Source organism: Salvelinus alpinus, chromosome 18, assembly GCF_045679555.1.
Source record: "Salvelinus alpinus chromosome 18, SLU_Salpinus.1, whole genome shotgun sequence".
NCBI classification, from domain to species: domain Eukaryota; kingdom Metazoa; phylum Chordata; class Actinopteri; order Salmoniformes; family Salmonidae; genus Salvelinus; species Salvelinus alpinus.
In genome coordinates this window covers 15657524-15678625 of record NC_092103.1, presented here as the reverse complement: position 1 = coordinate 15678625, position 21102 = coordinate 15657524, and the positions used below count along the sequence as shown (strand labels likewise).

Here is a 21102-nt window from a genome sequence, read left to right as displayed (position 1 = left end):
CATGAGCTTGTGTCCTCAAAAGTGATTACAACTCAGCAATTTCTAACTATTTTTACCGGAAAGGTGAGATTTTAATCTTTCTGGCAGTATAAGCATTACTTGGTATTGTTTATGGCCCTCTCATGATAAATAATTACTTTTGGTATGTCTATTTACGCAGAAATCTACATTTTGATATTACATTTAACTGGTTAAAAATAAACTAATAAATCACAGAAGACCAGCAATGGGTACAACAAATGATTTATAAAAGTAAAAATAGCAATTCAGTAACTGATAAAAAGGATATTTGACAAAATTCTATGATACACAATCTCGATCTACTTCTATCATATTCCCACTTATACTTTGGCCTAACGTGGAGACAAAACCACTCTGGAATCCCAGGATAGACCTTGCACCCACAGAACTAGCAGGATTACCATCTTGACCCTAGCAGACATTAGTTCAGTGTTGAATATTATTGTCCAGATCCCAAGGGCATGAGTTGGCTGGGGATGGTGTCTCCAGACAGGCTCTTGATGAAATTGAATTAGGATGACCCAGGATGTGGCAAGCAGTTGTTTATAATAGACAAGCAGCATATGGTGTAGATTTGACATGTAAGAGCAGTGGACCGGGTGTCCTGTTGTGTCAATTGACTTCAAGTCTCTGTCCTTTCACTAAGAGGTCACAGGACGACACAATGCCTCTTCCTCGTACGGTGTTTTGCTCTGCGGCTGGATGCCAGGGCTTTTTTAGTGGCCTCTCTGAAAATGTCCTCCACGTTTTCACGATATTTGGCTGAACACTCCAGATAAAGCTCAGCACTCATGTGCCGCCTGGTCTCCTCACCCTGTGGAACCAAACAAAGAGTATTCATTGGAAGACAGGGGAGTACTGGATCAGAATTGGAGACTGACACACAGGGCAAATCAGGTGGACTAGGATCAAACATTTGAGAAGCAATTGAAGGCCATCATCCATAATTCAAATGAAATGATTCAAGTCAAAGCTGCACACCGTGTTATGTGGATAAACCTGTCATCAGGAGGACAGGTTGATCCTCACCTGTGTGTAAGTAATGGGAGCCTGGTCCATGGCTTTGAGCCTCCTGGTACGTTCCTTATCCTTTCTCAGGTCAGTCTTACAGCCAATCAGAATGACAGGAACATCGCGACAGAAGTGGTTCACTTCCGGGTACCACTGTGTGAGTCAGCAGATCACAAAAGTGAATGTAGGGGTCAGAGGTCAAGGTAGGAAGGAAGGTGGTCAAAATATCACATTGGGATTGCAAAAAACACTCCATAGACAGGTTGTTTGGTTTGGCTCTACGTCCATTGCATCACACACCCAGGTATCGGTTCTACAAATAGGTGTGTTTTCTTTTGTGTTTACCACCCCCCTCCCTTGCTGTAGTGTTTTATGCTTACAATGTCTCACTCTGACTGCATTCCACATGTCTTTATCACACTGTTTGCATTCATGGCTCTGTATTGACATTTCCCTGCTCATTGAGGGAGGCTTCCAGCACAGTCCCAGTTTGTGCTGTGGTTGATTCACATGTAGCGAGGGGAGTCAAAAGAAAGTACACCACTATATCAAAGTCAATCATTTACAATCATTCATCAAACTAAATTCCTACCTAGACATGACGTCTAACCACTGATAAGAGGTGAACTCGCACAATCCTTTTCCACCTCTCTGTAGTGACTAATGTTGGGTTTGTTGTACAAACCACTCAGTTAATGTTAGGTTCATTATGCACTGTACTGGGATCCTAGCAAAACACACCGGCCTGTCCAATTCACTCTGTAGTCAGCTGCTTTAGCGTTGGATATTGTTGGGCAGAATATGAATGTTATTGGCTGTCACTGCATAATGTAATATCGTTGATGAATCATGGTCAGTGAGCTTACTTTGATTAAGACATTTTCAAAACTGGTGGGGTTGGTTACGTCATAACAGACTAACACCAGGTTGGCATTCTGATAGGAGAGTGGCCTCAAACGATCGTAGTCATCTTGGCCTGAAGAAGGTACACAGAAATACACAATGTTAAGTGTTTGGTAATTTTTTTTAAAGAAAATAGAGACAATGGTAAACAAGGCTTATCCTTGCAGTCCAAGAATGAAAAAAAATGGCACATTCATAAAATAACAATGTTAAAAGTATGTGAAATTAAAATGTTCCACTTTTATCTAAAAAAAAACAACTCTAGTATGGGACAAGTTGATACAGAACCATGCTGGGGGTGAGTTATAAAACCACATCCTGGCTTCAACTTCCATTTCCTGTAAAATAAAGTGGCTGGTGCAGCAGTTAGGGTAAGCTGATGACTCATGTGAACACTGTGCTGGGACGTGATACTATGTTCCAGGAACAACCTAAGTAGATCATTCTGCCACTTAATAGTCAATACGTGTCATGTAAATATCTAGAGGGGAGTGGAATATCCAGTATTGATAGAGAGCAAGTATAAAGTCATTTCTGAAACTAATTTCTCAGGAAGCCAAGTATCCTACGAGTCTGGATAAAACCCCAAAATCCATAACAAGGATTAGAAATCAAGTTTGACATGATCCTAATCAAATAAAAAACTTTTCAACAGAGTAAAGCATTATTTTGAAGCTACTTGCAAGTAAGTAACAATAAAACAAAGATTTTCAATTCAATCTAGCCATTTCAGCTGATAATCTGAGGTTTCATTGACAATGTCTAGTTAAAAGTTTCAAAGGCCAGTCAGATGACAAACACAGATAGAAACAGCATTTCTGTCTATAGATGAGCCTAGGCCACATCCTGTCACAATAGCTTTCTACAAAACTGCTGCTTATCAGTCCTGCAGGAGGGCAAGGTGTAATGCTCAGTGAGATGTCGTGTCATACTCATAGTTTACCAAAAATGTTTTATTAACTACAAAGTCCGACAGTTCTACAATAATTGTTCTACAATAATCCACTATGACATTACAACACAACACCTTGTTCGGGAAAAAGGAGCCAGTCAGAGAAAGTCATAAGACATGTTCAATGCTCATCCTAGTCCAATGTTAGTTTTTACTGCTTATTCTCCAGAAAACAAGAGTATCTTTTTAAAACAGATGGCTATATTAGTTTCTAATTGAAACCCTTTCAGGATCTCTGTTTTGAAACCATTGTTTTGAATGCATTGACGTCTGACACAATTCTATCCTTCTCTAGCTTTATGTTCCACCTAGCTGATCAAAGACCTGCTATCAGAATACCTCTGCTCAAACATGACAGGCAAGGTGACTCCACATTCACACCCTGCATATCTGCCCACGTGCAGAAACGTACACTCTGTTAGATATATAGATACTTAATAATACTTACCAGCTGTGTCATAGAGGTTGAGTCGAATCTCTTTCCCTCCATACTTGACTGTGGTGACATATTTCTCAAACACAGACGGAGCATACTTCTGTTAAACAGAAATGACAAAGGGAGAAAGAAATTCCGTATTTCAATCATTTTGCATTTCCTCCATGGGATAATATTAAAGCACAAAATTGAGACATAATAGAACCAAAACTGGATACAGTGCCATAGAACACTACATGTATTCAAAATCTGTCTAGGACAATACCCTAATTATGTAACAACGTTATCTTTGGAGATGGAAGCCTATATTTAGAATAGTGTTATTTCTCTCTTCTCAAATACCATGATTTTGTTTGGGAGTGTTAATGCAGTGTAAAAGGAATATATTTGCCTTAATTAATTATTCGAAAGGTTCATGTTTATGCTGGAACTTTGGCATTACACGCATTTCAGTCTGAACTTGTATAATGAACTAAACATACATCTGCTGACCAAAATTAAATAATGGAGATGTCAATAGAATAATTGTTTTATTTATATTAAGACATTTTAGTAAGATGAAATATATAAACAATATACTTTTATATTAATTTCATGATAGAGAAGTGGAGATAATCATTAGGCTACTCATAACATTTTAGTTTCACAGCCAGCCTCTGAGTATGGCTTGGTGATGACACCCTCAACAGGGCACAAATGAATCATGACTGCATAATTCAATATATTTTTTAAAGGGTGATTATCTTAATCTAAACAATAAAATTCAAACACATTTACCTTCTTATACTCTTATATTTAAAGAGATGCCATGCTGTCCTTACCTCTGGAAAGTCTCCTTTGGCATAGACCATTAGAAGGGATGTTTTCCCACAACCCCCATCACCCACAATAACAATTTTGAGTTCTTCTCCCTTCTTAGCGGTGCCATTGCTTGTCATAGTACCGTTCTCAGTCATATCTCTTCCGTACGGTCCAACAGGTCGCCGTCAGACAGAAGTCAGGGTAACGTCAGTTCCTCCAAACTGAGTCTAAACACATGTCAGTGTTGCACGATAAGCTAATTTAAAGAAACTGAGCTTGGCTAAGTAAGAAGAATAAGTGAGTAAAAAAGGGAAAGGAAGAAACAAAGTTCAGGCTCATCGTAACCAGGTCTTTCCCTCTGCTCACCACTTCTTGTTCCTGTCCAAACACTTCTCACCCACATCATTTTGTTCACCGGAAGAGTCTCTGTGGTAAGACCTGTCATGCAATAGTCAACAGCAGTGCTCTCTCACCTTCCCGCTCTGTAGTCATCTGGCCTGTCCCATAACATCACTAGGTGGTGCTGAGGCTCACACAGAGGCATTGTCTCTATTTAAAAAGGTGTATTGAGTGTGCTTCAGCAAAGTTCTGAGTAGTTCACTCTCCTCTGTGCCCTCCTCCTCCCTCTCAGAGAAGAAATCAATAATGATCAGTGGTATCTGAGAAGTATTGGTGCTCTGTGATATAGAGGGCTATTATTGTAAGGACTCTGATGAAGAGTGGGGTTAGATGGGGTCAGGGATCACACAGGCCTAGTAACCTTTGACTTGATGGATCTGTGCCACCTTGAATTCTAGAGATCTCTTATTTCACTTAGAGTTAGGGACATAACCACTATGGATGAAAAGGCTATTCTATGTCACCCTGTGTGCCTTCACTGGGCCTCAAATTATACTGAAAATGTGACCACTAAACCACAATAAATGTAAGTTGGCAGTTTAGTACTAAAGATACTTTTTTCTTAGCGTAAGATGCAATTTTCTTTTAGAAATCATAATCTCTGAGATGTCTTCTTCATTTTGACAGTTGTCAGTATTTTAAACCACCAACAATTTCAAAAGAGCAAAGACAACACAAGACAGACATCTTATTGATTTATATTTATTTGCAATTCAAAATTATATTTTGATGAACATTTCAAAAGTAAGAGCAAGCATGAAAGACCATTAGGCAAGCAAATATTTTTTTTAAACAATTTCTTACAAAAGTAACATTATATTTTGATTAACATTTTATAAGAGAAAGTACATTTGAAAGACCATTTGGTAAACTGTTAAACATTTTTTTATGTTCAAATGCATACTTTTATGTAACTCTTTTCAACCTAGTGCTTCATTGCCACCTACAGGAATGCCACCAAAAGGGATATTTCATTTTGGCTTCTGACAGGCAGTATGCCTGTCAGAAGTGTGAAAAACAACAAGGAGAGAAAAACTATATTAGACATCTATTTGGTTTAGATAGCATACAGTTTGTGGCAAAATAAATAGACCCAAAGAAAAATAAAGGCAATTTCAATTATACACACAATATCTACATTTGTATCAGTGGATTTTGTCATGTTTTTCTCATCTAAATTATGGGACTTATGTGAAGTGATATGTTATATGAATAATAACGTTGGCTATATTCTGTTATTATTGCACCAATAACAGTTAATCAATTTCTCTTATATTTATTCAGCCCTTTGGAGAAGACAGGCAGCTGCCCTATTGAAGGACAAGGCCTATAACACTCATATGCTCTCAAGCGGTTATGGAGCAGGGAAAAGACTATTCAGAAAAGAGAGTGAACGCATATGAATAATGTAGGGCCTGTGTTTAAACACATGCATAAACATTCAATATTCGCATTAAATTGGAGTAAAATTAGGTTTTGACTAGCGGTACTAAAATGGCCGCTCTCTCTCTTCTGTCCATTTCGTACTGTGCGCAAATGGTGACGCTGGAGTCGAGGCCAAACTCGAGGAAATTTTGACAGCCTCCACATAATGTATTCGCCTCCAACACTATTATCCATGGGATTCATTTTGATTTGGATAGTGTTGTAGGCGAATACATTTTTTAAGCAACATTTTTGTTTAAATCTTACAATTGTATCTTTATTTTCCTGTGGCATAGGCCTACTGAATTAACACAATTTATGAGCTAAAATGCCATCGTGCACGCAACAGAAATCAACGGGAGTAGCCCAATTTGATCAGTGTAAAGCCCTCCCTATAATCGGTTATATTTCTGTGGGACTGCAATCCAGATTAGAATGGTCAAAATGTGATTCGAGAAATAGACGTGTTGAATGTATAGTCTATGTTAAACGTTTATAACGGTAAATATACATTTTGTAACTTTTAACAGTGTTTAGTCATTTGGCAAATTATCTAAATTACCCTGGGTCTATTTATTTTGAAGTCAATTTTATTTTGTCTATAGGCTCCAGGCGATGAATGCTGGTTGAATACGTTTAAATGTATTATTCTAAATGAAATGCAAAAAAATGGTGCAGTAACCTGTGTCCAGCTCTCCAAATACATTCCAAAACATTTTATACAACTATCGAAAGCAGCATTATCCCCAAAATATAGAAACAATGATTGAGTTATGCTATCATTTTAACTATTAACAGATTGACATAAAGGCCTAAATAGATACCCATCTTGCCTGCATAGAACAGCTTGACGTGCAACGGTCCGAGTATTAGGCTCTGTATTTACGAATGTGCAAAGAGAAATTGTGTAGCCTACTGTACTGCGAGCAGTCGTTGATCTTCTGCACAAGAGGCCCATTCCCTTTTCCCCCCTGGGTGTGCGTTTGTGTTCCTTTTATGCTTGCGTAATGCTAACATTGCACAAAAACAGCTGGCCGGCTTTGCCATACAAAAAAAACTTTACTATGATTCAGTCGGATTTTTAAGAGGTCTACCGGTCATAGAAAGACATTTGTGTAACACTTTCTTTTTTTTTTTTTTACATTTTACCTTCCACTTTAGTTGCTTCTATAATAGTAAAAACACGTCCAGCAATAATTTGAGCACTGAGGAACGAATGGAATGGTCTGCATGGTTATATTCTATATGTCATATTCTCTACAAGAAAGGCCCATCAATTGCTGGTATCTGGTATGCCCAACGCATCAATTTTGTTTTCAGAGGGTGTAAACAACGTCGTTGGATGGCTGGTTTAGACTAGTTTAGCCTCGTGACCTTATGGTTCGACGATCCTTTTACCCTTGGCCAATTACGCAGCAATTGTGCAATGGGTATTGAACCCTTCCTGGAAAACCCAGCTCCTCAACAGTTGACTCTAAAACAGTTCCGACATGTAGACTATGTTCTCTGTTTTTGACAGTGAGGTTATTCAACCGCTGTGTTGATCAAGAGACTAAGATTGATCAGCATTATGCATGGCATAGACTACTGTACGCATAGCAACTGTAGCCAGACGAGCACACCTGGAGACCCTTACTCAGGAAAACAACCTCACCACACACACACACAGCTTTGTTCCTATTGTTCTGCTTTACCTATAGGATGGATTACATCTTGCTTGTCTGACATGTAACATCTTCTGAGTAGCTGATCAACACCTCGAAATACAACATCGAACCATTATCTTGAAGGGGAAATAGAGAGCACGAAGAAGTCTGAAATCCCCTTTGAGTATCCTGAACGAAATACAGCACTATGTTCGAAATCGTTTCTTCTGACCTTATATGGCTGTGTGGGTGCAGTTCTCTCAGACGCGTGGCAACCGGCCAGATTCTCAGATTACTGTCGTTCGCCAAAACCGGTTTAGATCTACCAGCAACTAGACTGAATGTGCCATATTTCTCCGCTCTGTCGTTTGAATTCTGCTGTAGCCTACACTCTTTTACACACACACACACACACCCGTTGAAGTCATATTTCTTGCGCACCATTGATATGCTACATTTCCAGTGAGCAAACAGAGACCTGTGTGGGAGACTCAGTTATTTTTTGCGACTGACTATTTCGCCCAGCAATGGCGCAGCAACATAACCAGCACATAGTGATCTCGTTTGTCTGTGAAGAAGCCATTTTGAAATTGAGAACAGAACAGCAGAGAGAAGCCATTAAACAACAGTACATATAAAAAGGTCGTTTTTGGACAAGTGGGAGCAATGAGATGTCTACAAGATTAATGACCCCTTAAAGCATTTCAGTGCTCCCAATAAGACATCTTTCTATTGGATTACATGTTTAATTAACTGTAAGTGTATGATTAGTATTTAATTCCAACAATATAATTTCACTTTTATTTCAATATAATATTTGTTAAGATAAACTTGGATAAATACATCCTTGGTGAACCTGCTTCTTAAAACAATCAACTTTCCCATTATTGTTGTTTAGAACTATAGCCTATGCTTTGAGACGGCTCAAAAACCATTACCTTTCAAATGACAAGATTTCCATGGCAGTATGTTATGTCGTGTAGCTAGCTTCACTTTTAACATCTTCAAATTCGAGGGTGAGGGATTTGACTGCAATTCTGTCTTCAGGAAGAGAGAGGGGAGTTGGTTTGCATACTGCTCTCACTGATGCTGATGGAAGATTTTCAGCATTTGTTATTCGTTGGTCAAATAGCAGTAAAGACTAAGTCAAAAGCTTCAATTGAAATAGTTTTGGGCTAATTGTTTTCTTCCTTTTTAGGTGTTGCATCCCCACCCCTCCCTTAAGCCAATATTAGAGGATCCGAAGATGGGAATGAAAACGTTCCATTTCCCCCTGCATTTAGGCCTGATAAATGTATTTCGTCACAATGTTAAGGTAAATATTTTCATTAGTTTCATTTTTCATCTGCTTCCTGTTGGATTCAGTATCTATGTGGTTAGCCTTTGGGGATACTAATAAGTAGGATTGTGTCTGGAATTCTACAGAAATAAAAATATGCCCTTGAAGCAAGGTCAGGTAAATGTTACCCTCACATTCGTTCTGTCTAATGCCCCCCAAAAATTAGGCCTATAGCCTTCTCCTTACTATGAACCTTTATCATTTGACACATTTAGTGCATGAGCCATCATTTGAAGGAAGAATACTTACTGACTTTCAGGGCATTAAAGGTATCTGTTGTGTAACTAGATGCTGTAGCCTGCCATGTGAAAGATGTGAAGCAACCACTCTTTAATGTAGAAAAAGGGGGTTAGTTGAGAACAAACAGCCAATTTCCAGATTCAGCATTTTTGAGAAAGGCCATTTGCTCTCTGGCCTGTTTTGTGCTGACATTAGAGCAGCAAATATACTTAGCCTCTGATGGATATAGTTAAAACAGCATGCAAATTAATGTATTGAAGAGAGGTGGCAATTCTACTGACACCATTACTCATAAATGATCAATGTATGATAGAAGTCAATGAATAAACAGAATTGTGATATTTTAATAACAGTAACTGCACATTTCCTACATTTTAAAATGTACAAAAGTTAATAAAATGTAATTTACAAATGCTATCATACATGGCCATTTACAGTGCAAAATGCCATTACAATGTCATTATACTTTTTCTCTTCATAGCAACTACAAGCTGTTTATTCACTATTTTTTACTTTAGAATCACAAATACTTTTATGGGTGTGCCATGACCTAGTTAGGACAAAGATGGATTCCAAGCAGAGGAGAAAAAAGGTTAAAAATGTCAAAGGGATAACATCCAGTATTTTATCTTCCTTCTTCTCAATCCTGTCAATGAGGAATCATTGTAATTTATCATAGTCCATAAAGAGACGAGGAAATCAAGTATAAGATCCCTTTTGGAACAAAGGAAACCCATATTGGCCATTGAGTCCCATTTCAGGAAAATGGCTGCTGAGCGCGCGCTCAGCCCTTTCTGCTCACTGTTAAAGGATTCCTCAGCCGTGCCTCTAATAGCAGAAGCTAAAATGGAGCTTCGCTCTGATTGGCCAGTGGAACTGCTACTGTTAACCAGCCAATTGCCCAAGCACTGCAAAATATCATGCAATGGATGGTACATCTCCTTAGCATACTTAACACAAAAGCTCAAAAAGGCAATTGAACAGATTAATAATGCAAAACGTGTCGGCTAAGATAAATGGTTACTTTAAAATCTCCCCATATTTGGCTTTTGGATATTATAAGGGTATTACAGACTATAAGTGCATAGGTTATAATGTAGTCCTAGTCTGCAGTCGCAAACTGTTTTTGAATAATGTTTTATTTACGTAATATATTGTAAACAGACCCAACAGTTTTCCTGAGAAGCACCATTAGCACAGCTCTAGGGTCAGGTTTTAAAATTCCTTTGGCTAACCTTTTCAATCAGGAATTAAAACGTAATACTGACCCTAGATCTGTGCTTAGACAGAACTTGCGTCTGCCTTCTATGTCCATCTTGTTTGCCGTTTGAGTAAATGTAGGCGGTAGATTCAACACTTATTACATGCCCAATGTGCGAGCTATAGCTACTATACAATTACTTTTAATATTTACATTAAAATGCAATACATATATTGATTTATTAATGTGATTTTGTGTTTAAAATTGTCCCATAATATTCCAAAATATACGCATACGTAAAGAACCTCGAATCGAAAGTGCGAATGGTATGAGGGAAGGGAAGCTCAATAGTGGTGTATTGTGGGAGAGACCGAAACCCCAGACTGGAGGCACAATATGTGTTGGCTCGCAAAAAGGAGGCAGTATCCTTTAAATCATGTAGTGTAATCAGTGGGAGGTAAACGATCTCGCCGTTTGATTATTAAAATATCGTTCGATCGGGTATAAATCATGTCCAAGCCAGGGGAAAGAAACAGGCTAAACGAAGACCATGGCAGAAAGCAGAGTTCAAGTAAGCCTGCTCTTTTTTTTCTTTCCTCTGTAATGCCTGTTTCGGTTACTGGGATACTCTTCTGACCCCCATTTTCTTCCTCAATATTTGCAAATGCAAGCATCTACTACTGTAGGCTATCGCTACAATGTAACGAGGGTTCGAGTCTGTTGTTCTCATCTTCTTGAAATGTCTACACAGGTTTGGCGAACGGCATGGACAACCACCATCCCGTTTGCAGTTCGGGAGAGAAACGAAGTCACCATTGGAGAAGTTTCAAGTTGATTATTGACCCAGCTTTGAAAAAGGGATCGCACAAACTGTATCGTTACGATGGAACGACTTTTAACATGCCCGTAAGTGTTACATCCGTATTAGAAAAGAGAAACCCCTTCACTACATTGTTGCATAGTGTTCGCCTCAAAGATTGACACAATGTACATTGTTAGTGGGCAGGACACGTTACTTTCTGCACCTGACACAGTGCATCAAAAGTGTCACTATCCCGTCGCTACAAACGCAGTCAAGGGTTTATGTGGGGGAAAAACTCCAATCAACTTGATTGATCGGCAATCTGCCTGTTATAATATTCCTGCTTGTCAGAACTTTGAATGGTTAGGCTACATTTTATCATTCATTCTACAGAACCCTGGGATGCCACCCGTCGATATCGTCCGAGACCCGAGAATCGGTCGTCTCTGGACAAAGTACAAGGAGACCGATCTGCCGGTTCCGAAGTTTAAGGTAGGCTAATGAGTTAAACACTAAGATCTTAACCGAATGTGCAATGATTTAGACATTTTCGGGCTGTTACAGCCTTCTAAAGTTCTGAAGTTTTAGGTATGCAGACACACCCCCCTGCTGATGTTGATTGTGTCATGTTTTTTATTTAGGATGTAGTGCGCCAGGCAGGCAACACATGCTACTGTCCCTTTTATAGAATACACATTTTGCATGTTGTAGCCTATGTCAACACCATTCTATAGTGGTTATTTGTTTTTTTTTAAATGTGAACAGCAGCTGTCCTAAAAGGATGATATTTAATCAGGTATACATGCATTTTATTTTTGTTTGTAACATTGAAGCCTGTAACGCAGGTTTCAATGGCTAATGGATACATATGCTGTAGCCTGAATAATGTAACATTCATCATTTAATGCAACTATTTTATTTCTCCAGATTGACGAATGTTACATCGGCCGTGTTCCACCCAAGGAGGTGACATTTGCAAGGCTGAATGATAACATCAGAGAAGGTTTTTTGACTGACATGTGCAAGAAATTTGGAGACATAGAAGAGGTGGAAATTCTCTACAATCCGAAGAACAAAAAGCATTTAGGAATAGCTAAAGTTCTTTTTGGAACTGTAAAAGCAGCCAAGGATGCTGTCCAGACTCTACACAACACGTCTGTCATGGGCAACATCATCCACGTGGAGCTGGATCCTAAAGGTAAGCAATCTTTGCATGGGCTAAATATATGAGAGTATTTATAAATAATGTGCAATTAATTCTGTTGTAGAAACTACATTTACGTATATGTGGTAACTTGATCCTTTATTTATAAGGTGCCACTAATTCAACTTTTGAAGGAGAACATTTAGTCACGTGTATACATTTACTCTGGTTGCTTGGTTACCAGTGTAATTGCATCTCAATGTCAGTACGATTTACATGGAATTCAGCCCACGAGCATCAAAACGGTATACAAACTGCAGAACGGTATTTTTTAGACTAGAATACAAATACAGATGAAACACTGTTAGGCCTATATCGGTTTTGACTTGTTTATTTGATTTATATCTGATTATTGCAGTAATCATTGAATGAGTTATACTTGTAGTTGTTTCTTTCTTTCTGTGCACAGGGACGGCCTATAATCAAACAATTAGGCTTGAAATAAATTAAACTAAATTAAACTAAACTTAATTTCAGCACATAATTAAACAATATTTTACCTGTTCATGCTAGCTGCATTTTACAATCTTAATATCTTTGGCTGTAGCCATTAATATCGGTAATGAAGGACATCATGTATCTTATTTAAAATTGACACATCAAGAACCTGCAACAGTTATATTCTCTTAAAGAGACAGTGGTTCCTCTCATGTCAGCAGAAGGTGCTCAGTGATGCATTTGGTTTATAGGCCTACTGGTAGCCTATTCAGTAGCCTATATAGAAAGGCTGGAGATAAAGCAGAAAATCTTAGGCCTGCTGAGTACTGTCAATTTGTTATTATATTTTCACCTGCCAGCAGTAGTAGGCATATATCCCTGAAATTAATTTTTAAATTAGGCTAATGACCTCCATGTGTAGCTGCTGATTTAAAACTTCCATGAAATGTCACGAGAAAATGTCTTGTTATAAATCATGCAGAAATTCCTCCAAACCATAATTTTCTGTTCAAGTTTTATAAAATGAATTGAATAGTAATGTCTTCAGAAAGTATTCATACCCCTTGATTTATTCCACATTTGATTGTGTTTCAGCCTGAATTCATGTTGGATGAAAAAATATATAATTCTCATCCATCTACACACAATACCACAATACATAATGACAAAGTGAAAACATGTTTTTAGAAATGTTTGCAAATCTATCTAATTTACATAAGCATTCATACACCTGAGTCAGTAGAAGCACCTTTGGTAGCGATTACAGCTGTGTCTTTCTGGGTAAGTCTCTTAAGAGCTTTCCACACCTGGATTGTGCAACATTTGTCCATTTATTCTTTTCAAAACTAGCTCTCTCAAATTGGTTGTTGATCATTGCTAGACAACCATTTTCAGGCCCTGCCATGTATTTTCAAGTAGATTTAAGTCAAAAGTTATTTGGACACTCATGAACATTCACTGTGTTCTTGGTAAGCAACTCCAGTATAGATTTTGCCTTGTGTTTTAGGTTATTGTCCTGCTGAAAGGTGAATTCTTCTTCCAGTGTGTGGTGGAAAGCAGACTGAACCAGGTTTTCCCACTAGGATTTTGCCTGTGCTTAGCGGCATTCAGTTTATTCTTTTTATCCTGAAAAACTCCCCCGTCATTAAAGATTACAAGCATACCCATAACATGATGCAGCCACCACTATGCTTGAACATATGGAGAATGGTACACAGTAATGTGTTGTATTGGATTTGCCCCAACATAATTTTGTACTCAGGACAGAAAGTGTATTGCTTTGCCACATTTGTTGCAGTATTTCTTTAGTGCTGTTGCAAACAGGATGCATGTTTTGGAATATTTGTATTCTGTACAGGCTTCCTTCTTTTCACTCTGTCAATTAGGTTAGTATTGTGGAGTAACTAAAATGTTGTTGATCCATCTTCAGTTTTCTACTATCACAACCATTAAACTCTAACTGTTTTAAAGTCACCATTGGCCTCATTGTGAAATCCCTGAGAGGTTTCCTTCCACTCCGGCAACTGAGTTAAGAAGGACACTTGTTTTTTTGTAGTGACTGGGTGTATTGATAAACCATCCAAAGTGTAATAATTAAATTCACCATGCTCAAAGGGATATTCAATGTCTATTATTTATTTGTACCCATCTACCAATAGGTGCCATTCTTTGAGATGCATTGGAAAACCTCCCTGGTCTTTGTGGTTGAAATTCACTGCTTGACTGAGGGACCTTATAATTATCTGTATGTGTGGAGTACAGAGCTTGAAGTAGTCATTCAAAAATCATGTTAAACACTATTATTGCACCTAGAGTCCATGCAACTTATTATTTTAATTGTTAAGCATATTTTTACTCCTGAATTGTATGTTTTCCATAACAAAGGTGTTGAGTACTTATTGACTCAAGACATTTCAGCTTTTCATATTTTATTTATTTTTTGTAAAAATGTCAAACAACATAATTCCACTATAACATTATGGGGATTTTGGGTAGGCCAGTGACAACTCAATTGAATCCATTTTAAATTCAGGCTGTAACACAACAAAATGTGGGAAAAGTAAAGGGGTGTAAAGGCCCTATATATCACATATTATTGCATATACATTATTTTGTATTTATTGCTGTGCATGATGTTCTTTTTACTCACCACCTAAGGTGTCAACTAAAGGGTAACTGAGAAATATAATTTTCTATTTCAGTAAGGTGCCACCAAACCTTTATTGTACCATATCTTAACCTTATCCATTCAGGAGAGAATCGCCTTCGATACTTCCAGTTACTTCTGAATGGCACCTTCACCCCTCGGACACTTCCGGTGGGAGGAGAAGTAGCCTGGCAGGTGCAGTTAATACAGGTAATGAGTGGAGAACAGGAGGGCTTCTTAAAGAAAAACTAACAGGTCTGTGAGAGCCGGAATTCTTACTGGTTGGTAGGTGATCAAATACTTATGTCATGCAATAAAATGCAAATTAATTACTTAAAAATCATACAATGTGATTTTCTGGATTTTTGTTTTAGATTCCGTCTCTCATAGTTGAAGTGTACCTATGATAAAAATTACAGACCTCTACATGCTTTGTAAGTAGGAAAACCTGCAAAATTGGCAGTGTATCAAATACTTGTTCTCCCCACTGTATATGGCAATGTTTATATAACCTCCTTTCATACAGCCCCTTTACCACGTTTGCAAATTGTGATGAGTTGTGTGTGTTGTAAAATCATGGGGGCTGTTAGCATTTCAAATTAGGAAGGTGTTACATTTTATTTTACCTTTTATTTAACTAAGCAAGTCAGTTAAGAACAAATTCTTATTTTCAATGACGGCCTAGGAAGAGTGGGTTAACTGCCTTGTTCAGGGGCAGAACGACAGATTTTTACCTTGTCAGCTCGGGGATTCGATCTTGCAACCTTTCGGTTACTAGTCCAACGCTCTAACCACTAGGCTACCTGCCGTCATGTTAATGAATTTACCTACAAAAAAAGCACAGAACCATTTACACAGACACAATACCTGTATTTTGGTTACATGGTCTGAAAATGCAGGAATCATGTCTAGGTCTTTAGGTGGCTTTTCATTTGCTATGTTGTATTTTACCCCCTACCCCTTTCAGATCTAACAAAAAGCATGTAAAAAGAAGTAAGCATGGTAAATTAGTGGGATTTTGGTCTGTGTATGAAAGGGATAATTGTTATTTCCCTGTACTCAAGTGAGTCCCAGTGAACCCCTAGCCAATCTAAACTGACACCCTTATCTCCAATCTCTATCAGTGCAGCAGGTGGTAAAATGGGGCCCAGGAAGGAATGTTGTCAAGAACGTCTGCCTGCCTGCCTGCAGAGAAAAGGGGCTGCCTGTACTTTGAGCTGTAGCCCTACTGCCCAACTGCTCCTGCAAGCACTGCTAGGCTGTCTTTAGCTGTTTTATTTAATACATATTGGGAAGTGTTGCAAAAACTCAAATTTGACCATACATCTTTAGATATAACTGTTGGCCTGTTAAGTGAAATCATAACTCTGGCGCTGATAATCTGATGTTATATACAGTCAGGCCCAAAGTTATTGGCACCCTTGATTAGCAAAAATATATTGTATAAAATAAATAATACAAATACTGAGCTGTATTGTATGCACATTTTATTTACAAGGAATATTTTATTTTAATGGGAGTCAAAATGAATGGCACCTCTGTTTTTCAATACCTCACCATGTGCGGATATTGACACTGAGCCTTTAAAAATATATATATATTTGAGTTTGGAGAACACACTGGGTGGGATCTTGAACCATTCCTCTGTACAGAATCTTTCCAGATCCTTGATATCCTTTGTCTGCGCTTATGGCAGGGACGTCATTTCAGCTAAACCTAGGGTATGGCAAAGTGACGGGGGGGATTCAACCCGCTAATACTGCTAAACTGCATTTGCCTTTTAATCGGGATTAGAATGATTTAGTAGCCTATTTTACATTGTTGGTGTTGAGCTAGGGTATGGCGACTGCCATAACCAATTTACGCCCCTGGCATATGGACTGTCCTCTTCCATTCAGACCACAGGTTTTCAATGGGGTTCAAGCCGAAGACTGAGATAGCTATTGTAAAATGTGGATTTTTGTGGATTTTAATGTGTTCTTGGTTATTGTCTTGCTTGAAGATCCACTTGTGGCCAAGTTTCAGCCTCATGGTAGAGGAAACCATTTTTGGGGGGCTAAAATGCCCTAGTACTGGTTAAAGTTCATGATGCTGTTGACCTTAACAAGCGCCCCAGGACCAGTGGAAGCAAAATGGCTCCATAAGATAAAAGATCCACCACCATATTTTACAGTAGGTATGGGGTTCTTTTCTTCATATGCATTTTTCTTGTGACGCCAAACCTACCACTGGTGTGCGTGGCCAAAGAGCTCTATCTTCATGTCATCCAACAAATGTAAACGCCTGGAGATTGCTAAACGGGATAGACACTTGGATTTGCACCTGTGCAATGGTCAGATTACATGGAAGTGGATCTCTATGGCCACACAAACCATGTTTCCATCCACAGTTTTTATGCAAATAAACTCGTATCGTATAATTTTTTTAAATCTGTGATGGAAACAGGCGATTTCGGTACAATTTTCTAAATGCCGACCGATTTAATTGTTCGTTCGACATGGGATCCTTTTGTGTCTGTAAAATTATTATGTGAGAAATGGCAGTAGAAATGCCTTCATGTGCAAATATTTCAATAATAACCATCATGTCGAGGTAAACTTGGAGTCACGCGATGATATGGTGTGTGTGGTCTTTCCACTACGACTCGAGAAACCATGCAGGTTAATAGACTTCACAGGGTGGTGAAAGTTCATGGTGATGAGCTTGATGCTCCTTTCCAATAAATATCTAGGGTCATATTCTGATGCCATGATGCTTCACTGCCATTTGATCAATTCAAATATTCTTGCTCTTATCCAAAATAATCTCATGCAGACTTGCCTACCCGCACTGTATCTGCTAGTTCTTGGCTAGAGCCCCCTTGCCAAGACCAGACATGAGTTATTTAACGCAACAGTTTTTGAAATGCGATGGAAACACATTGACCTTTATATTTTTATTCAGTACATGAAAATGTAAGCGAAAAAATGACATTTTCTGTGCACTACGTCATCACACTTTTTAAAATATTTTTTTTTAATCCGCAAGTCAGTTTTGTGGAAACACACCACTGGTGGGTAAATGCATACCTTTTCTTTATGCAGATTTGAGAATATTTGCATGCAAATATGTCGCCCATTGGATGGAAACCTAGCTACAGAGGGCAGTCCATAAGCGCAGACTAAGGATATCAAGGATCTAGAAAGATTATGTATGGAGGAATGGTCTAAGATCCCTGTGTTCTCCAATCTCATTAAACCTTTTTATAAAAAGGCTGTGGCATTATCCTTGCAAGGTGAGATATTCAAAACAGGGGTGCCAATAATTTTGACCTATCTTTTTGAGAAAAATATGTATTGCTTGTTAAAATATATTTCTCTGAGCAATTGTATTAGTATAAAATAATATAATTACCCAATTTTCTTTTTAGCATACTGCACAATAAAGCTCAGTATTTGTATTTATACGGTTATTTTGTTTTGCTCATCTTTATCAAGGGTGGCAATAATTTAATTAATTTGACCCGACTGTTTCATCACTGCCTTCTGTGAGTGTGTTTCCTAAGCAGATTTTGGTGTGTCCCTCCCCAGGCCTGTGAACCCTTGCGCCGGCTCTCTGAGAGCAGCTCATCTGCTGCAGTGGGAGGCACAGTGATCCCCAGCGGCGGCGCCACCAACACCACCCCACTGTCCCAGGACACGGCTTACTCTAGCCTAAGGCAAGACACGCCGCAGTCCCAGGGCACCCCTCATACCCCTCGCCAGACAGGCACCCCCTTCTCTCAGGACTCCAGCTATTCCAGCAGACAGGGCACCCCAGCCTACCAGTCTAGCCGGGCCGAAGGCTCCGGAAGCTACAAGTCTCGCAGACACGAGAGCAAGTTCCAGGATGCCTACAACCGGAGACCGGAGAGGCGCTACGTCCATGGTGCTGGGGGATCGGGATCCTCCTCATCCGCCTCCTCTTACCGAGGCAATTTTGAACAGTCTGCCTTTAAGCAGCACCAACCTGCACCACCTGAACCCCCTCCCTCTGCCTCATCCTTTGCCCACACACCTCCTCCCCCTACCAGTGCCAGCTTTAAGTCAGCCTTCTCCCCCTACCAGCAGGCCCCCATGCCCCCTGCGTTCCCCCCCTCAGAACCTCCGATCCACCAGCCCGTCCAGCGGGAGGCGGAGTACCGGAGACCCCCCCAGCCCCCCATGGCCCCTGCCACTGACTTCATGCCAGTCAAGGATAAGCCAGGTACTCCACCCATTCCAGAACCCCCACCTGAACCCAAGGCCCACCCCAGCACCCCCCTTGCCCGGAAACTAGAGCACTGCCCACCTTCTCCCGGCACCCCGACGCTGGAGTCAGAGCGAAATAGCCTGGACTCCCGTATCGAGATGCTGCTCAAGGAGAAAAGGACAAAGCTTCCCTTCCTTCCTGGAGGCGACTCATCAGACACTGAGGTGCGTATGGAGGGGAGCCCCATCTCCTCCTCTTCCTCTCAGCTGTCCCCCATCCCTCCTTATGGGGGCACCCACACCTCTCGGCCCTCTAGCACAGGCCTGGAGGACGTCAGCCCTACGCCCCTGCCTGACTCCGATGATGAGGAGCCCATCCCAGGAACAGGCTTGCTCCTCGAGAGGGTCATCTCCCCAGACCATCTCCATGGGATGAACACCAGTGACCTGAAGGATGGTCGCCTCGGAAACCACACACCCACAGACAAATTGGAGGTAAGAACGAACATTATCATCCTAACTTTGGGTAGATGCACTGTTTTTAGAAAGTTAGGGATGGAAAGGGTGAATAGAGGGTCCATTCCATACATGACATGTTATTTGCCAGAGTAGTAGTATTGCTATGGAGATGTCTGCTTGCAGCCTGATCTATTTGGCAGTTATAGAGGGGGCACAGGAAGTAAACATAGGCCTGCACTTTGTCTTGTTTCATTCTTGTGCTACCAGAGGAAATGGTTTATACTGGTTTCACAGTAAACAGTGACTTATTATATGGGTTTCTTCCAAACTTGGTATGCTGTGAAGTTATCAACAACAACGTGATACAGTAGTTTGTTTTTCACCTGCCATCAGAACTCTCAAAGAAATACACTTCATACACTCGTCATGTACTTTGACAATCTGTTTCCATGGTCTTTCTGTTTGTTTGGCTTTGTGTTTAAAAACCATGTATTAATCATTTTGCAACAAATGCAAAGCTCCTAAAGTTGCTAGTTAATTCTCTACATAGCACAATTAAACATTGCAGCCAGCCCTCCAAAGTGTGGACATGTATCAGAGAAACATCAAACAAAGGCTTTAAAACCTGATCCCAGAGCAATTTGACAGGCAAAGTAAGTGGCAGTACAGTTGCGGTACACTTTTAGGGCCTAATAGGGTACCTCTATCGGTTCAACTAGTCTTTGATAGTCAAAGAAAAATACTTTAGGAAGTAATTATTCTCTTGATGAGTAAACAGTTATTTTCCTCATGTTTGATACTCACTGTTTGTAACTAGCTTGTGCCCTGGGAGTAGTAGACCCACACCCAGTGATGTGACTGGGAAAGAGAAATCGGACTCCTGCTGTTGGGGAATAGAAAACACTTTCACTTCCTCTTTTTAATGCTCATGGGACACGTCTGCTGGCAGTTGGCCCCATTCAACACTCAACACTTACTGGTTCTGTTGAGCCTGACATTCAGGATTGGCCACAGCCCTGTATGTTTCATGTTATCACAAAGCAAACATTTCAATAATATCACCAGTTTGGCACACACACGCCACTCCCCAGGCTTTTTAAGTCTTTGTGATTTTGTTTGCTTCATGAATCAGGATTTCATTGCCACCCAGATATGGTTTGTTTAACAATGATGGCTATTATTAATGGGTTGGGGGAAACATTTTGTCATTTTATTCACGCTTGTGTTCAGAATCCATTTAAGTTACTAGGGTGATTCCGGTGTTTTGGGCATTGCATTTTTCACACAAATCACTACTTTAATGTCTCACAGAATGGACAAGCAAAATGTAAATGAAACTTTTGATTTGTGCGTTAATAGTAGCCCTTGGGGGAGTGTATACCCCAAAAAAGTGGACCTGTAAATATTGACATGTTAGAGAAATAAAGCAATTAAGAAGTGCGTTATGGATGTTACGTGAAATGGACAAGCT

At 39.6% G+C, this 21102-nt stretch overlaps 2 protein-coding genes across 3 annotated transcripts in view; one reads left to right on the top strand and one right to left on the bottom strand.

The window, feature by feature from the left end:
- Positions 1-225: 225 nt before the first annotated feature.
- rhof (ras homolog family member F) lies at positions 226-4670 on the bottom strand. Its single transcript, XM_071351665.1, has 5 exons — positions 4145-4670; positions 3336-3423; positions 1899-2008; positions 1051-1185; positions 226-835 (listed from the first exon to the last, which is right to left on the bottom strand). Exons 1-5 carry the CDS (start codon positions 4277-4279, stop codon positions 671-673), a joined length of 633 nt encoding a protein of 210 aa, XP_071207766.1. The 5' UTR covers positions 4280-4670; the 3' UTR covers positions 226-670.
- Positions 4671-5215: 545 nt separating this feature from the next.
- The window catches only part of LOC139544503 (histone-lysine N-methyltransferase SETD1B-A-like), a 30085-nt gene continuing 14198 nt past the window's right edge, over positions 5216-21102 (top strand). The window contains exons 1-7 of one of the 2 annotated variants that reach the window (XM_071351659.1): positions 5216-8349; positions 8793-8909; positions 11126-11280; positions 11570-11668; positions 12104-12374; positions 15071-15174; positions 18534-19667. In XM_071351659.1, the coding sequence (XP_071207760.1) occupies positions 11140-11280; positions 11570-11668; positions 12104-12374; positions 15071-15174; positions 18534-19667 (1749 nt within the window). In that variant the 5' untranslated portion in view covers positions 5216-8349; positions 8793-8909; positions 11126-11139. Of the gene's footprint in view, positions 8350-8792; positions 8910-8937; positions 10946-11125; positions 11281-11569; positions 11669-12103; positions 12375-15070; positions 15175-18533; positions 19668-21102 lie in introns of those variants that run through there. The other variant, XM_071351658.1, reaches the window with a different exon arrangement.